The 19,213-nt window shown below is 36.9% G+C and overlaps 1 protein-coding gene and 1 long non-coding RNA gene across 2 annotated transcripts; both read right to left on the bottom strand.

Moving 5' to 3' along the window:
- Positions 1-9,825: 9,825 nt before the first annotated feature.
- On the bottom strand, positions 9,826-16,458 carry LOC113048859 (uncharacterized). The gene is made up of 2 exons (XM_026210767.1): positions 10,039-16,458; positions 9,826-9,892 (listed from the first exon to the last, which is right to left on the bottom strand). Exon 1 carries the CDS (start codon positions 16,296-16,298, stop codon positions 10,560-10,562), a length of 5,739 nt encoding a protein of 1,912 aa, XP_026066552.1. The 5' UTR covers positions 16,299-16,458; the 3' UTR covers positions 9,826-9,892; positions 10,039-10,559.
- Positions 16,459-17,165: 707 nt separating this feature from the next.
- LOC113048866 (uncharacterized) lies at positions 17,166-17,703 on the bottom strand. Its single transcript, XR_003276545.1, has 2 exons — positions 17,379-17,703; positions 17,166-17,232 (listed from the first exon to the last, which is right to left on the bottom strand). It is a non-coding gene; the product is annotated as an uncharacterized LOC113048866 (long non-coding RNA).
- Positions 17,704-19,213: the final 1,510 nt, after the last annotated feature.

The raw sequence follows: 19,213 nt of genomic DNA, 5'->3' as shown, positions 1-19,213 counted from the left end.
CGAGGGTGCCAATATTTTTGGTCAAGACTGTATCTTCCTCTACACAATACCCCATAGATTTCTCTGTCAGGCTCAGGTCAGGTGAGTTTTCTGGCCAATCAAGCACAATAATATGATCCACAAACCACTTGGAAGTCCTGCGAGACTTAGGTCTCTGCAGAGCAAAAGTGGGCATTTATCACCATGTGGGTGTTTTCAAACTGCTGGGTGTTTCTGAATCATGCAATCTAAATGATCCCCCTTACCCAACCCCACCCCTAAACCTAACGTCACTATTACATCAACCAATCAGGTATCATGGTGTAAAAACACCTTGATCTAGTAACTCCCATTACTTTCCTGCAGAGCCCTATACTTGAGTCCTGCTGCAAAATTAAATCAGCATCTCAATAAAGCTTGTTCAGCTGTTGGAAGCATAAGGTGTTACAAAATCTCCTGGGCCCGTATTCATAAAGAATCTTAATGGGTAACAGTGACAACATACACCGTGTGGACTTCAAATTTAGAAAACAACAAATGTGTTGCAGTAGTAGGCTATTTGTAGGAATGAGGCGCTTAGGGTTGAGGGTCACCCATCTGCAATGTCGACGGTCCCCATTCCTCTGCTGAAGGCTCTGTGCTACTGAAAGGAGAAAACATTTAATCTCTGTTATTTTATGGAAGCATATGGGTAGCATTATTCAATTTGGGATGTAATATGCAAAATAACAATGCAATATGTAAAATGGCAATGCATTTCTGTATTTACATTTACATTTTCCAATAAATTTGTGCAACGTTTGGTGCAAAATGAAAATGAAATTACATAATTTTCATTTGCCATTTCCTACACTAGTTTTAATATGTAAAATGAATATTAATTTTAACGCCTTATAAGTTGCAAAATTAAAATGAAAATGTATTACAGAAATGATTAGATATGTCTAACATGTTCAAGCAAAAACTGTGGCAAAATGATCATTTAAATGCAATTTTTCTTAAATGCATTAACACTCACAGTCAAGACACTTACGATTGCATTTTCATTCAATTTCCCGCAATGAATGTAGCAAAATTCAAAGTGTACATTGAAAATGCATTCCGAGCCGATCACATCTCCGCCCCCTCCCGCCCTGTCAATCACTGCTTGAACAAGGCGGGGCTTACAGAAGGTCAAGAGACTCAAATCTCAAGAAGAGGATTCAACGTGAGGATTCAATCCTCTGATGGCTACTTCCAGCAGAATAATGCAATAATTGGGATGTGGTGGAACTGGAGCTTCATGCCCTGGATGTGCATCCCACAAATCTCCATCAACTGCAAGATGCTATCCTATCAATATAGGCCAACATTTCTAAAGAATGCTTTCAGCACCTTGTTGAATCAATGCCATGTAGAATTAAGGCAGTCCTGAAGGCGAAAGGGGGTCAAACACAGTATTAGGATAGTGTTCCTAATAATCCTTAAGGGGAGTGTATATTATATTATATTATATACTGTATTCTGCCTAATCTGAGATGAGCAGGAAATCATGTTCATTCCTAACTATATCAGTAGATTGACTGATCACGTAAATCAATAACATAAAGCAAAAGATGGATTACTAAGCCACAGGGTTGTGTTCTGACTTTATAAATGTAGCCTATGTGTATTAAAATATTAAAAAGGTAATATAATTATGTGAATTCAATAATCCAAACACCAAGGGTAAATTTTACATCAGGCAAGCGAGTGTCTTGGGTGCAAATAATCTGAATTAACCTGCTACTCTACACAGTTTAACTGAGGTTGGTTTCAAATAGATTGTTTTAATAATTGTATTTGTTATGCATGTCTGTTCTTATGAGCTGTTAATGGCTGCGTGCCCCCGAGAGGAAGGCCTGATGGTTTAATTATTATTATTATTTTTCGTGCCAGTGGACCCATAACTGGAGAGACCGGTTGTGCCCATCATACTGTGGTGCATAGACTGTGGTTGTTTCTGACATAGACATACCTAGATGCCTCATTGGCCGCTCGACCGCACGTCTTTACACAAAAACTACATGATGTAAATAGCCTAGAAATGAAAAACACCTCATAGTGAGTCCAGCTGCAATATCATGATAAACTCATTGTGATGTTGTTATAATGATTATTAATTTTGATTAATATAAAGTTTTTTGAGGGGACCATCTCACATTCTGGTCTGTGATAAACATAACTATACTTTGAGATTTTGTTGTGCAAGGTAAACCTCACATACTCACACTCAAACATTCATATGTGTTAACATAAATGATTCGCGCTCCGAACTCCCGAACTGACATAGAGGTTATTAATATCGTCTGAAATAATAATAAATAGTGTGGGGGGGGGGGTTTATAGTTTAAATGTGATCTTATGGTGCATTGCTCATTAAAAGTTAGGCTGTTAATATAATATAGAGAAAGACCATTCTTAATTATTTTTACTATAATAAAATGGATTTATTTTTTCTTTGGTCGAAGTTTTCAGATAGGGACTTCGGAGCATGTTTGCGACTCGGTTTATTCAGATCGGCACTTCGGAGCATGTTTGCGACTCGATTGATTCAGATCGGCACTTCGGAGCCTGCGATGTTTGTACAGATCAGCTTGAGTTGCCGTTCCGTGCTCTGCAGTAAAATCAACTATCGTGCAGTTACTTTTGCTGTCTTTATTGTCTCCAGTGTCTTACATGGTGTCAGAAGTGTAACATGGCTTCCCCACAATTTGAGCACCCAAAGACTGACTGGGAGGCTGCAGATTTATACCAGGAATTCGACCGTTTTCGGAGCCATGTCACGTTTGTTTTGATGGAGCACTATCCGAACTAACTGCAAAGCAGCAAGCCGGCTGGCTGGGTACGTGGATAGGCGGTCAAGGCAGAGAAATTTACAAAACGCTCAACTGGGCTGAAGGTGAGAAACAGAGGTGGGTAGAGTAGCCAAAAATTGTACTCAAGTAAAAGTACTTTTACTTCAGAATAATATGACTCAAGTAAAAGTTAAAAGTAGTCATCCAAATAATTACTTGAGTAAGAGTAAAAAAGTGCTTGGTGAAAAAAGTCAAATACTGAGTAACTGTTAAGTAACGTCTGATTTATTTTTTAACAAGCATTCATTCAGACAGACAAAAATACAAAATAATAATGTTTAAGCAAATTATAGTTAACCAAATCAATAAAATAAATGAATTAATTACAAAACAGCTTAAATTAAAATAATCCAGGTAAATTCCAGAAGAGATCAGATGTGCTAAAACACTAGTCACATTTAAATCTAGACTCAAAACTCATCTGTTTAGCTGTGCATTTATTGAATGAGCACTGTGCAATGTCCGAACTGATTGCACTATATTTTCACTGTTTTTTTTTAATGTAAAATATTTTTGTAACTGTTTTTCAATTCATTGTAATTAAGTAAATTTTTTTAGTCATTTTAAAAGTTTTAAAATTGCTTGTTTTATTTTTGTTATAATTTTTCTTTATGATTATTTTACTTTCTTTTATGTAAAGCACTATGAATTACCATTGTGTATGAAATGTGCTATATAAATAAACTTGCCTTGCCTTGCCTATGTGTTAGTGGGCTTATACACACACACACACACACACACACACACACACTACCGGTCAGAGTTTGGGATCAGAATGATTTTTAATGTTTTTTTACAGGAATTTATTTTACTCATCAAGACAGCATTTATTTGATCAAAAATACTGGAAAACGAGTAATATTGTGAAATATTATTAATTTTTTTCTTTTTTAATATACATGAAAGTGTAATTTATTCATGTGATGTGCAGCTTTCGGCATCATTCCTCCAGTCTTCAGTGTCACATGATCTTCAGAAATCTGAATAATATAATGATTTATTATTAGAATTATCAACAGTTTTTCTGATAAATATTATTTTGGAAGCTGTAATACTTTTTTCAGGATTCTTTGATGAATAAAAAGTTAAAAAGAAGAGCATTTATTTAAAATATAAATATTTTCTAACAATTTTCACTACAGTTCAATGGTTTGGGGTCAGTAAATTTTTATCCTTTTTTTTTTTTTTTTTACAAGAAATTGTATTCTTTATTAGATTTTAAAATCTTTTATTCAGGATGTGTTAAATTGATAAGAAGTGATATCAAAGATTAATATTGTTAGAAGAGATTTATATTTTGAATAAACGCTGTTCATTAAAAAATGTTATACATCGAAGAATCCTGAAAGAAGTATCACAGATTCCAAAATAATATTTGGTAGCACAACTATTAATAATCCTAATAATAAATCATCATATTTTCATGATTTCTGAAGATCATGTGACACTGAAGACTGGAGGAATGATGCTGAAAATACAGCTGCACATCACAGAAATAAATGATATTTTAAAGGATATTAAAATAGAAACCGTTATTTTATATATTTTATTTTGATAAGTTTGAATTATTTCTGATTTTTGACTGTAGCATCACTATCAATAGCCACGTGTCGACAGCAGACGCGCGTGATGACCAAACACAGCAGAACGGTAGGAAACTTCACTCCTCTTATTATTTCTCTTTTACTATAGCGATTTATTTTTAGATACGTGATCTGAGTCTTTCATAGAGTTGTTTTATAAACGCAGTAATTTTGAAATCAGTTGTGAAAGCTCCTGTCAGTGTTTAAAAACTAATTATGATTTAATAACGTGTTGAATGAATTTGGTAAGAGATGTATTCTGTTTTTATACAAAGAGGTTATTAATATAGGCTGAAATAATAATACATAGTGTTTTTTATAGTTTAAATGTGATTTTATGGTGCATTGCTCGTTAAAAGTTAGGCTGTTAATATAATATAGAGAAAGACCATTCTTAATTATTTTTACTATGTTAAAATAAATGTATTTTTTTCATTCTTTGGTCGAAGTTTTCAAATCGGGACTTCGGAGCCTGTTAGCGACTCGGTTGATTCACATCGGCACTTCGAAGCATGTTCGGGACTCGTTTGATTCAGATCGGCACTTCGGAGCCTTTTCGCGACTCGGTTGATTCAGATCGGCACTTCGGAGCCTGTTCGCGACTCTGTTGATTCAGATCGGCACTTCGGAGCCTGTTCGCGACTCCGTTGATTCAGATCGGCACTTCGGAGCCTGTTCGCGACTCGGTTGATTCAGATCGGCACTTCGGAGCCTGTTCGCGACTCGGTTGATTCAGATCGGCACTTCGGAGCCTGTTCGCGACTCCGTTGATTCAGATCGGCACTTCGGAGCCTGTTCGCGACTCGGTTGATTCAGATCGGCACTTCTGAGCCTGTTCGCGACTCCGTTGATTCAGATCGGCACTTCGGAGCCTGTTCGCGACTCCGTTGATTCAGATCGGCACTTCGGAGCCTGTTCGCGACTCCGGTGCTTCAGATCGGCACTTCGGAGCCTGTTCGTGACTCCGTTGCTTCAGATCGGCACTTTGGAGCCTGTTCGCGACTCGGTTGATTCAGATCGGTACTTCGGAGCCTGTTCGCGACTCCGTTGATTCAGATCGGCACTTCGGAGCCTGTTCGCGACTCGGTTGATTCAAATTGGCACTCCGGAGCAGGAAGTGTTTGTGAAACAGTTAATTCGTGATAAATGAATATTTGACCTGATGATTTTTTTTAAACTTGTCCATGGGATTTTTAAATGATTTCAATGACTTTTGGATGTCAATACTTCTTGTACCTCAGTTGCATGTGTTGTGTTTTATGACTTGTGGATGGATTAATCAACTGAGAAATGAAGTTGAATATAAATTATCATGAACTCTTAAAGATGATGATGAAAAGAAAAGGTAATATTGCATATAAAATTATATCTAAGTATGAACTTACTTGCGCAATACAGTAAATATTTTTACTCTACCCTAAATCAGTGAATTTTTTTTTGGCTCAGTTTACAGAATAGTGTACGTCACACATCCTTTGATTATGATGCAACATAGTTTCCTCCTCAGATGAGTATTTAGCATCTTTATTATTATGGGGATTAGTGTGTATAAGTGCTACACACACACACACACACACACACACACACACACACACACACGGGTCAGAGTTTTGGATCAGAATGATTTTTTATGTTTTATGTATTTTTATTTATTTTTTTCTTATAGGAGTTTACTCATCAAAACTGCATTTATTTGATCAAAAATACAGGAAAAAAGTGAAATATTATTATGAAGTAAAACAACAATATTTTAATATACATTAAAATCTATTTTATTTCTGTGATTTCCAGCATCATTTCTCCAGTCTTCAGTGTCACATGATCTTCAGAAATCAGAATAATATTAAATGATGATTTATTATCAGAGTTGTGCTGCTGAAACAGTGATACTTCTTTCAGGATTCTTTGATGAATGAAAAGTTAAAAAGAAGAGCATTTATTTAAAATAGAAGACTTTTCTAACAATAAACACTAGAGTTCAAAAGTTTGTGGTCAGTAAAATTTATTGTTTTTGTAAAAAAAAATAGAACTCTTTTAGGATATATTGTTGATTTTGATTCAGATCGGGAATTCGGAGCATGTTCGCGACTCTGTTGATTCAGATTTATTAACTGAGAAATAAAGTTGAACAGAAATGATCATGAACTCTTAAAGATGATGATGAAAAGAAAATGTAATTGTAATGTATTGTGTTGCCACTAGAGCGCGCTGTTACGTTGTCGGCGCCTGCGATTTTTGTACAGATCAGCTTGAGTTGCCGTTCCGTGCTCTGCAGTAAAATCAACTATCGTGCAGTTACACTCGCTGTCTTTATTGTCTCCAGTGTCTTACATGGTGTCAGAAGTGTAACATGGCTTCCCCACAATTTGAGCACCCAAAGACTGACTGGGAGGCTGCAGATTTATACCAGGAATTCGACCGTTTTCGGAGCCATGTCACGTTTGTTTTTGATGGAGCACTATCCGAACTAACTGCAAAGCAGCAAGCCGGCTGGCTGGGTACGTGGATAGGCGGTCAAGGCAGAGAAATTTACAAAACGCTCAACTGGGCTGAAGGTGAGAAACAGAGGTGGGTAGAGTAGCCAAAAATTGTACTCAAGTAAAAGTACTTTTACTTCAGAATAATATGACTCAAGTAAAAGTTAAAAGTAGTCATCCAAATAATTACTTGAGTAAGAGTAAAAAAGTGTTTGGTGAAAAAAGTCAAATACTGAGTAACTGTTGAGTAACGTCTGATTTATTTTTTAACAAGCATTCAATCAGACAGACAAAAATACAAAATAATAATGTTTAAGCAAATTATAGTTAATCAAATCAATAAAATAAATGAATTAATTACAAAACAGCTTAAATTAAAATAATCCAGGTAAATTCCAGAAGAGATCAGATGTGCTAAAACACTAGTCACATTTAAATCTAGGCTCAAAACTCATCTGTTTAGCTGTGCATTTATTGAATGAGCACTGTGCAATGTCCGAACTGATTGCACTATATTTTCACTGTTTTTTTTTTAATGTAAAATATTTTTGTAACTGTTTTTAAATTCATTGTAATTAAGTAAATTTTTTAGTCATTTTAAAAGTTTTAAAATTGCTTGTTTTATTTTTGTTATAATTTTTCTTTATGATCATTTTACTTTCTTTTATGTAAAGCACTTTGAATTACCATTGTGTATGAAATGTGCTATATAAATAAACTTGCCTTGCCTTGCCTATGTGTTAGTGGGCTTATACACACACACACACACACACACACACACTACCGGTCAGAGTTTGGGATCAGAATGATTTTTAATGTTTTTTTACAGGAATTTATTTTACTCATCAAGACAGCATTTATTTGATAAAAAATACTGGAAAACGTGTAATATTGTGAAATATTATTAATCTTTTTCTTTTTTAATATACATGAAAGTGTAATTTATTCATGTGATGTGCAGCTGTATTTTCGGCATCATTCCTCCAGTCTTCAGTGTCACATGATCTTCAGAAATCTGAATAATATGATGATTTATTATTAGAATTATCAACAGTTTTTATGATAAATATTATTTTAGAAGCTGTAATACTTTTTCAGGATTCTTTGATGAATAATAAGTTAAAAAGAAGAGCATTTATTTAAAATATAAATATTTTCTAACAATTTTCACTACAGTTCAATGGTTTGGGGTCAGTAAATTTTTATCCTTTTTTTTTTTACAAGAAATTGTATTCTTTATTAGATTTTAAAATCTTTTATTCAGGATGTGTTAAATTGATAAGAAGTGATATCAAAGATTAATATTGTTAGAAGAGATTTATATTTTGAATAAACGCTGTTCATTAAAAAATGTTATACATCGAAGAATCCTGAAAGAAGTATCAAAGATTCCAAAATAATATTTGGTAGCACAACTATTAATAATCCTAATAATAAATCATCATATTTTCATGATTTCTGAAGATCATGTGACACTGAAGACTGGAGGAATGATGCTGAAAATACAGCTGCACATCACAGAAATAAATGATATTTTAAAGGATATTAAAATAGAAACCGTTATTTTATATATTTTATTTTGATAAGTTTGAATTATTTCTGATTTTTGACTGTAGCATCACTATCAATAGCCGCGTGTCGACAGCAGACGCGCGTGATGACCAAACACAGCAGAACGGTAGGAAACTTCACTCCTCTTATTATTTCTCTTTTACTATAGCGATTTATTTTTAGATACGTGATCTGAGTCTTTCATAGAGTTGTTTTATAAACGCAGTCATTTTGAAATCAGCTCTGAAAGTTCCTGTCAGTGTTTAAAAACTAATTATGATTTAATAACGTGTTGAATGAATTTGGTAAGATATGTATTCTGTTTTTATACAAAGAGGTTATTAATATAGGCTGAAATAATAATACATAGTGTTTTTTATAGTTTAAATGTGATCTTATGGTGCATTGCTCGTTAAAAGTTAGGCTGTTAATATAATATAGAGAAAGACCATTCTTAATTATTTTTACTATGTTAAAATTAATGTATTTTTTAAATTCTTTGCTCGAAGTTTTCAAATCGGGACTTCGGAGCCTGTTAGCGACTCGGTTGATTCACATCGGCACTTCGAAGCATGTTCGCGACTCGTTTGATTCAGATCGGCACTTCGAAGCCTTTTCGCGACTCTGTTGATTCAGATCGGCACTTCGGAGCCTGTTCGCGACTCTGTTGATTCAGATCGGCACTTCTGAGCCTGTTCGCGACTCCGTTGATTCAGATCGGCACTTCGGAGCCTGTTCGCGACTCTGTTGATTCAGATCGGCACTTCTGAGCCTGTTCGCGACTCCGTTGATTCAGATCGGCACTTCGGAGCCTGTTCGCGACTCCGTTGATTCAGATCGGCACTTCGGAGCCTGTTCGTGACTCCGTTGATTCAGATCGGCACTTTGGAGCCTGTTCGTGACTCGGTTGATTCAGATCGGCACTTTGGAGCCTGTTCGCGACTCCGTTGATTCAAATCGGCACTTTGGAGCCTGTTCGTGACTCGGTTGATTCAGATCGGCACTTTGGAGCCTGTTCGCGACTCCGTTGATTCAAATCGGCACTTCGGAGCAGGAAGTGTTTGTGAAACAGTTAATTCGTGATAAATGAATATTTGACCTGATGCTTTTTTTTAACCTGTCCATGGGATTTTTAAATGATTTCAATGACTTTTGGAGGTCAATACTTCTTGTACCTCAGTTGCATGTGTTGTGTTTTATGAATTGTGGATGGATTAATCAACTGAGAAATGAAGTTGAACATAAATTATCATGAACTCTTAAAGATGATGATGAAAAGAAAAGGTAATATTGCATATATAACGGCTCCTGAAGTTTTTCTCCGTGATTAGAAAATAAACACGCTTCAACTGATGCCTTCAGATTCAGATTTTCAGTTTTAATGTCTGTCCCCTTGTCATCACAAACATCTGAGAACCGTGAAAAACTAAAGAATAAAAAATAAAATTGCAATTACATTTGTGATGAAGTCATTTTACATTACATTGTAGATTAATCATATGGCTTAAACATACTAATACACAAAATACCTTAAATTATACACAAAATTAACCAAAACACAAACAAACATACCGTGTGCTTTCCAATCAGGATTCAGGAGACATTAGAGATCTTCTTAACAAACAATCTTATTAATCTTTTACTTCTTACGATCTTACACTTCTCCGTTCGTGTTCACCTCGTGCTTTCCCAGTGCTCAATGCAGCTTATCAAACCACGTGACCTACATACGTACAATGCTACATATTTTCACCAGTAGGTGTCACTATTGGCAATTGTTAAACATATACAATACTCAAATAAACATTCAATTATTAAACAACATTTGTAACAAACAAACAAATACTTTTAAAAAGGGTAACAAAATATTCAGCAAGAAATAAACCTTTTCTGTGTCAGCTACACTGCCACCAAAATTACAAGGATTTATGAAATTACTACCTTTTAACTGAAATCAATTAAGCCTGTAATTTTCCTATAAGCTGTCAGTTAACTTTCATTCTTCTTTCAACACTTTCAACATAAGAGTTATTTTCATTTTCTTTGAACAACACTACTCTGTATGTTAAGACAACTGTGTGTATACTCGTAGTCTAGGAATTGTTCTCAACTATTACCACTATTTTTTGAATTGGACGTTCCAAAAGAGTTATTTGTGTCAATCTCTCACCCTTTTTACCTAACTTACTTTGTCCCATTTGGAGTTTAACCTTTCTTACAAGCCCATCATCATCTGCACTTGTCTCAACAACTCTAGCTAACCTCCATTCATTTCTGTGAACATTGTCCTCTTTGACAATCACTACATCTCCAATTTGAACATTTCTTCTAGGTTTGTGCCATTGTTGTCTGAGGCTTAAGTTGGCCAGGTATTCTTTACGCCACCTGCTCCAAAACTGCTCTGACAAGTATTGCACTCTTCTCCACCTTTTCCTAGCGTACAGATCTTCACGAATAAATTTGCCAGGAGGAGGCAGAGGCACTGATGTCTTCATCGTAAGCAGATGGTTAGGAGTCAAGGGCTCAAGACTCTCTGGGTCATTTATTGTGTTAGTGGCAAGCGGACGATTATTCACGATTAACATTGCCTCGTAGAAGAATGTCCTTAATGAGGTGTCATCCAGTCTTCCTTTAGCTTGTGCCAGAACAGCATTCATCACACTCCTTACTGTTCTTATCTGGCGTTCCCACACACCTCCCATGTGGCTTGCTTCAGGAACATTCATAAGGAAATCACACTGTTTGCTTGCAAGATAGGTAGAGATCCTCTCTTGGTCTAGATCTTTCAAACCTTTCTCCAGCTCATTCCTTGCCCCCACGAAATTTGTGCCTTGGTCGGATCTGATCTGTCGCACGGCTCCTCTGATTGCTATGAAACATCTTAAAGCATTCAGAAATGCATCAGTAGTGAGATCTTCTAACATTTCTAAATGTACAGCCCTGGAGCTCAGGCACGTAAACAACAGACCATATCGTTTGAATTCTTTCCGACCTTGTTTCGTGTAGAAGGGGCCAAAACAGTCAATACCAGAATACAAGAATGGGGGTGATGGTTCTACTCTGTCAGCTGGAAGGTCAGCCATGCGCTGTTCTTCAACTGGTCTGCGCAGCTTTCTGCATGTAACACAATTTTTTATGTATTTGGCCACTACATTGCTTGCACCCATTATCCAATATCCACTGGATCTGAGCTCATTTAAGGTTTGACCTCGACCTTGATGTTGAATTTTCTTGTGGCAATGGTCAAGTATCAGCTGTGTGACAATGCCTTCCTTAGGAAGAATTATTGGATGTTTCAACTCCAATGCTGCGTTAGACTTTCTTAACCGACCTCCAACCCTGAGCAGTTCATTCTGGAGAACAGGATCAAGTTGGTATAACCTGTTATTCTTCGGTAACTTAGCAGGGTTTTGACTGAGACATTTCAGTTCTTCTTCAAAGGCTTCTTTTTGTGCTGCCTTGATGAGCACAAGAGCTGCTTTCTCTCTCTCCTCTACACTAATGAACCCTGATCTGTCTCTTTTCACAAGTCTTTTGATTCTAGCTATAGCATTGATTGCTGTATTCCAATCTGAGAATCTTGTTAGTCTTTCAAGAAAGTTGTCTCTTACACAGGCATCTGTTTTCAGGACTTTTACCTCAGGGTCACCTACAAGAAGCTTTGGTGAAGTTTTATGAGTAACAATTTCCTTTTCCCATAGAAACTTTGGGCCTTTCAACCAACTTGAGTCAATTAGGTCTGCCACCTTGGAACCCCTAGATGTACAGTCTGCTGGATTTTGATTGGTTTCCACATAGAACCACTGCTTTGGATCTGTAGAGTCTCTTATTTTCTGGACACGATTAGCCACAAAAACATGAAAGCGTCTGGCTTCGTTCTTGATATACCCTAATACTATCTGGGAATCCGTCCAGAAAAACTCTTCATTTATCTCCAGATCTAGCTCTTCTCTAAGAAGATGACTTACTGATGCTGAAACTGTGGCTGCAGTGAGCTCAAGGCGTGGTATGCTGAAAACCTTTGTAGGGGCTACTCTGGCCTTTCCCATGACCAGCGCACAATGCACTTGCTCATCAGCAACAGTCCTGATATATGAACACTGTCCATAACCTTCACTGCTGGCATCTGAAAAATGATGCAGTTCAATTTTCTGGATTTTGCCCATATTTTCAGGAATGAAGCATCTTGGTATTCGAATCCTTTGGAGATTTTCCAAGTCATGGAGCCATGTATCCCACTTTGGCTTCAGATCAGAGGGAAGAGGTTCATCCCATCCTACTCCTCGTTTACACATCTCTTGGAGCACTCTTTTTCCAACAAAGACGTAGGGAGCAAGAAAACCTAATGGGTCGTACACACTTGCAACCACTGATAGAATTCCCCTTCGAGTAGCAGCCTTTTCAGTAAGGTCGACTTTAAATGAGAATTTATCAGTCTCTATGTTCCACTTTACTCCCAGTACACTCTGCATTGGAAGCTCATTGTAGTTCAGATCAACATCCTTTACTACACTGGCACGTTCACTCTCTGGAATTGCATTCAAAACTTCTCTGCTATTGGACACAAACTTGTGTAAGCGCAGTTTTCCTTTGGCCAAAACATCTCTCGCTTCATTAATCAACTTGTTGGCTTTCTCATTGGAATCAATGCTGACAAGACCATCATCCACATAGAAGTTTTTGCGAATGAAGCTTGCTGCCAGTGGGTAGTCCTTCTCATATTTGCTGGCTAGATATTTCATGCCATAGTTCGCACACCCTGGAGAGGATGCTGCTCCAAAAATGTGAACTCGCATGCAATATTCCTTGGGTTCCTTTTCAGTGTTCCCTTCTTCCCACCATAGGAATCTCAGGAAATCACGATCATCTAGATTGACATGAAAGCGATGGAACATCTTCTCCACATCGCAAACAATAGCAATCTGATGCTCACGAAATCTACACAGCACTCCAGTCAGAGTATTTGTTAAGTCTGGCCCTGTGAGTAAGTGGTCATTTAGAGATGTGCCTTCAAATTTGGCTGAGCAATCAAATACCACTCTTATTTTCTCTGGTTTTCTTGGGTGGTACACCCCATGGTGTGGGATGTACCATGTACTGTCTTCTTTTCCAGTGGTAGTTGCTTCTTCAGCATCTCCATCTCTAAAGACACTGTCCATAAATCTCACATAGTCCTTTCTGTACTTAGGACTTCTCTCCATTTTCCTTTTCAAATATCTCAAACGAACCACAGCAAGCTTCTTATTGTTCGGCAACTGAGGACGCTTTCTGAAAGGTAAGGGCATTTCCACATGTCCTTCTCTGTTGTGTTGAACCCTTTCATCCAACTGTTGAAGAAATTGAATGTCCTCCTGAGATATTGTCCTCTCTTTTGAATCTGTATCCCGGAAGTCAGCTTTTAATGTCCTGATTATAGAGGCAGGTGTTATAGCTGGGAGTTCCTTCACCGATATGCGATGACAGAACCCGGTTACATCTCTAGAGCAACTATTGGGAGCTATGGATCCCACTATACTCCAGCCTAAGTCTGTTTTGACTGCGTATGGCTCGTTATCATTCCCTGATATCACTTGGGTTGGCTTTAGAGCTCTTGGACAATCATAGCCAATTAGAAGCCCTACAGGACAATCCAATAGATCTGGCATTTTGTCTGCAACACTGAGCAGGTGGGTCCATTTCTGAGCTTTTTTGCAAGTAGGAATGCTATCTCGTTCCAAGGGAATGTAGTCTTGAGTGTAAACTGGTGGCAACTCAATGTACTCTTGCAAACTATAGTCTCTCACTCTTAGCCCATCTACTCTCTGACAATCCTCTATCGTAGCTCGATCAGTCATTGTGGACAGCTTTAATTTCACAGGTTCTGTGTGTACTTGAAGTTTGTCGCAGATGTCCTGATTGATGAATGTATTACTGCTCTGCGTGTCCAGCAATGCGTAGGCTAGAATTTCTGGGCTGTCCTTTGTTGCACAAGAGAGCCATACTGGAACTATCATTGAAGTGCGATTATAGTTGTCCATTCCCACACTACATAAGCTAATGGAAGCCCTTTCGTCAGATGAAGCTTCTGGTTTTCCTCCTTGTAAACGTTCTTCATGAAGTGGAGAGGGATGACTTTGCCTGCAGATGTTGCAAGTTGCTCGCTTTCTACAGTTTTTGGAGATATGGCCGACTCTCAGACAACCAAAGCACATCTTGTTGTTGATGACAAACCTTTTCTTCTCCTCAAGAGGCATTGCCGCAAACTTTTCACATTTGTATATGAAGTGATTTTGCTGACAGCAGATACATTCTAGTTGTCTTTTATCTCGAGTAGCAGAAGGGTTGAGTTTGGTACTGGTTTCTCTTTCCAATGCATTAAAGTTCTTTGCAATGGGTTTAACATTTTGCATCAGAGCACTGGCTTTGAAACGTTTTTGCTCCTTTCCTAACCTTTCATCTGCATGCTTTAAAGCATGTAGAGAGGAAACAGGATTACATGCAATACGTGCCTCTTCTGCCACAAAGTCTGAAAACTCAGCGAAACTTGGGTATGGCTTTTCATCATCGAGTGCTTTACTGACATGCCTATTCCAGCGAGTTGTTATAAAGTCAGGAAGTTTCTGAAGCAATTTCTGGTTCTCTTCACAATCGTCCAAAACTCCCAAACCATGTACATGAGGCATTGCATTTTTACAGGAGATAAGGAAATCACTAAACTCCCTCAATTTCAGTGATTCTTTAGGTCCTATTTTTGGCCAGTTACTCAACTTTGTCCTAAATGCTCTTTGAACTACAAAAGGGTGTCCATAGCGTTTATTCAGGGCATCCCAAGCTTGCGTGTATGCATCTTCATCACTCCTATAAAATGTTCCCTCTAGTACACTAAGAGCATCTCCACTTATGTACTTTTTTAGATAGAAGAGCCTATGTGCTGAAGTTGTGCAGTTTGTTTCAATTAAAGCTTTAAAACAAGTGCGCCATTCAATGAACTTGAGTGGGTCACCTGTAAAGGTGAATGGCTCTGGAGCTGGAAGTTTGGTCATTGCCAGAGATTCTGTTAGTGCTTTCACTAATACAACCTCATCTACTTTAGTCTCTAGCTTATTTTCAGAGCACGGTTGAGCTAAAGGTTGAAAGGTTGAAACCTTGGTGCATGAATGGCTATTGTGTTGCAGCGGATGCTGACATGGAGGCAAAGCACATTTTTCGTTTGTTTCTCTTATTTCAGCGTTCAATCTTGATTCCTCTTCTGCGTACACACTATATTCAGCTTCCATGACTTCAAGATCCCTTTGTTCCTCCAGCATTTTTAACCTCTCTTGTTGGGCTAGCACCTCTTTTCTTTGAGCTGAGATTTCTTTTTCTCGATTTAGTTCAGCACGTTTTGCAGCTAAGCGTGCCGCTGCTTCCGCTCTTTTTATTGACATATGACTTCCCTGCTGACTTTCTTTTTCAGCTCTCGACACAGTTGATCCATAAATTGACTTGGCGTCATCTCTTTGCAGTAACTGGAGGAGTGTTTCTTTTACAGCCTCCGCATCAAACTCTTTAGTGTCAACTTCTGCGCAACGTCTTTTCAACAGTACAGTTACTTCACTAGTTACTGAAGTGCAGCTATCCATTTTCCTTCTTATATCTTGAGATGGGACGTTCATTGCACGAATACTCTCATAGGTTTGTTTTAACTCTGCTTCACGTTTTTCTGCAGTCACTATCATATCACCTAAATCGGTTTTAGAGCATTGTTCTTTCAGTTTAGATCTGATAAACTGAGCTTCAGCTTTAAAGTTTAAGTATGTGAACATAAACTTCCTTTCTCTTTTTGCTAACTCATCACGTCTTAACTCAAGCATTTTTTCTGTTGGACGTCTTTCTCTTTCTGAACGCCTAACTTCTTGCTCAACTTGTGATGATGACCCTTGAAGTTTTGTCTTATTAGCTTGCAAATCTGCATTAATTTCTGCAAGGCGTTCTTCATATTTTTGTCTTTCTGAGACATCAATTTCAGTTTCTAATTTTCCCCTCTAATTGCGCTTTTTCATCTTCAAGACCTTGAATGACTTGGTCTAAGACACTGTCTGATCTATTTACATCCATGTTGGTAACTTGGTTTAAACCACAAAATTATTCAGCCTTAAACTCTAATAGCCAGCTGTACTAACACATTGAAATTGTACAATGTCAATTATTAAACAAGTTACACATTAATCTCAATTCAGAAAAGTATTAAATGCAAAAACTTTTTTCAACCATTTGCATACAATTTCAATTATAATAAATGTTAATGCAACATCAACCAAGAAATTAATTTTTCAAGCTGAAAAAATTCAATCTGACCTCCAAATCCAAGGGTATCAACTCTTATTGATGACTGAATTGTCCAAACTTTGCAATGTCGCCGCCTTGTGGCTATCGGTTGTCACTGCAAAATGACTTCTTGCGCTGCTCTTCTCCACTGAAAGGAATTCAGTCACGCGAAAAGCAAGATGGAGTTTCAATACGACGAAATCGCGTTGCTCCCTTGAATGACGACATCTTCACCTCCACTGACGGCTGCTATTTTCCACCGGGTCAACTGGATCACCACGAGGCCTGGCAACTCTTAATTTTTCACGATGAATTCTTGCACTTTAGAGGATGTGAATGCACGTTTTTCACTATAACGGCTCCTGAAGTTTTTCTCCGTGATTAGAAAATAAACACGCTTCAACTGATGCCTTCAGATTCAGATTTTCAGTTTTAATGTCTGTCCCCTTGTCATCACAAACATCTGAGAACCGTGAAAAACTAAAGAATAAAAAATAAAATTGCAATTACATTTGTGATGAAGTCATTTTACATTACATTGTAGATTAATCATATGGCTTAAACATACTAATACACAAAATACCTTAAATTATACACAAAATTAACCAAAACACAAACAAACATACCGTGTGCTTTCCAATCAGGATTCAGGAGACATTAGAGATCTTCTTAACAAACAATCTTATTAATCTTTTACTTCTTACGATCTTACACTTCTCCGTTCGTGTTCACCTCGTGCTTTCCCAGTGCTCAATGCAGCTTATCAAACCACGTGACCTACATACGTACAATGCTACATATTTTCACCAGTAGGTGTCACTATTGGCAATTGTTAAACATATACAATACTCAAATAAACATTCAATTATTAAACAACATTTGTAACAAACAAACAAATACTTTTAAAAAGGGTAACAAAATATTCAGCAAGAAATAAACCTTTTCTGTGTCAGCTACAGCATATAAAATTATATCTAAGTATGAACTTACTTGCGCAATACAGTAAATATTTTTACTCTACCCTAAATCAGTGAAATTTTTTTTGGCTCAGTTTACAGAATAGTGTACGTCACACATCCTTTGATTATGATGCAACATAGTTTCCTTCTCAGATGAGTAATTAGCATCTTTATTATTATGGGGATTAGTGTGTATAAGTGCTACACACACACACACACACACACACACGGGTCAGAGTTTGGGATCAGAATGATTTTTTATGTTTTATGTATTTTTATTTATTTTTTTCTTACAGGAGTTTACTCATCAAAACTGCATTTATTTGATCAAAAATACAGGAAAAAAGTGTAATATTATTATGAAGTAAAACAACATTATTTTTATTTTAATATACATTAAAATCTATTTTATTTCTGTGATTTCCAGCATTATTTCTCCAGTCTTCAGTGTCACATGATCTTCAGAAATCAGAATAATATTAAATGATGATTTATTATCAGAGTTGTACTGCTGAAACAGTGATACTTCTTTCAGGATTCTTTGATGAATGAAAAGTTAAAAAGAAGAGCATTTATTTAAAATAGAAGACTTTTCTAACAATAAACACTAGAGTTCAAAAGTTTGTGGTCAGTAAAATTTATTGTTTTTGTAAAAAAAAATAGAACTCTTTTAGGATGTATTGTTGATTTTGATTCAGATCGGGAATTCGTAGCATGTTCGCGACTCTGTTGATTCAGATTTATTAACTGAGAAATAAAGTTGAACAGAAATGATCATGAACTCTTAAAGATGATTATGAAAAGAAAATGTAATTGTAATGTATTGTGTTGCCACTAGAGCGCGCTGTTACGTTGTCGACGCCTGCTTGAGTTGCCGTTCCGTGCTCTGCAGTAAAATCAACTATCGTGCAGTTACTTTTGCTGTCTTTATTGTCTCCAGTGTCTTACATGGTGTCAGAAGTGTAACATGGCTTCCCCACAATTTGAGCACCCAAAGACTGACTGGGAGGCTGCAGATTTATACCAGGAATTCGACCGTTTTCGGAGCCATGTCACGTTTGTTTTTGATGGAGCACTATCCGAACTAACTGCAAAGCAGCAAGCCGGCTGGCTGGGTACGTGGATAGGCGGTCAAGGCAGAGAAATTTACAAAACACTCAACTGGGCTGAAGGTGAGAAACAGAGGTGGGTAGAGTAGCCAAAAATTGTACTCAAGTAAAAGTACTTTTACTTCAGAATAATACGACTCAAGTAAAAGTAAAAAGTAGTCATTCAAATAATTACTTGAAAAAGAGTAAAAAAGTGCTTGGTGAAAAAACTACTCAAGTACTGAGTAACTATTGAGTAACGTCTGATTTATTTTTTAACAAGCATTCAATCAGACAGACAAAAATACAAAATAATAATGTTTAAGCAAATTATAGTTAATCAAATCAATAAAATAAATGAATTAATTACAAAACAGCTTAAATTAAAATAATCCAGGTAAATTCCAGAAGAGA

Source organism: Carassius auratus, chromosome 3 (genome assembly GCF_003368295.1).
Source record: "Carassius auratus strain Wakin chromosome 3, ASM336829v1, whole genome shotgun sequence".
Taxonomy (NCBI): Eukaryota; Metazoa; Chordata; class Actinopteri; order Cypriniformes; family Cyprinidae; genus Carassius; species Carassius auratus.
This window is presented reverse-complemented; position numbering and strand designations above follow the sequence as displayed.

Excerpts from the sequence above, each read along its gene's own strand:
- LOC113048859 (XM_026210767.1), bottom strand. The coding sequence starts at position 16,298 with ATGCTTGAGTTAAGACGTGATGAGTTAGCAAAAAGAGAAAGGAAGTTT.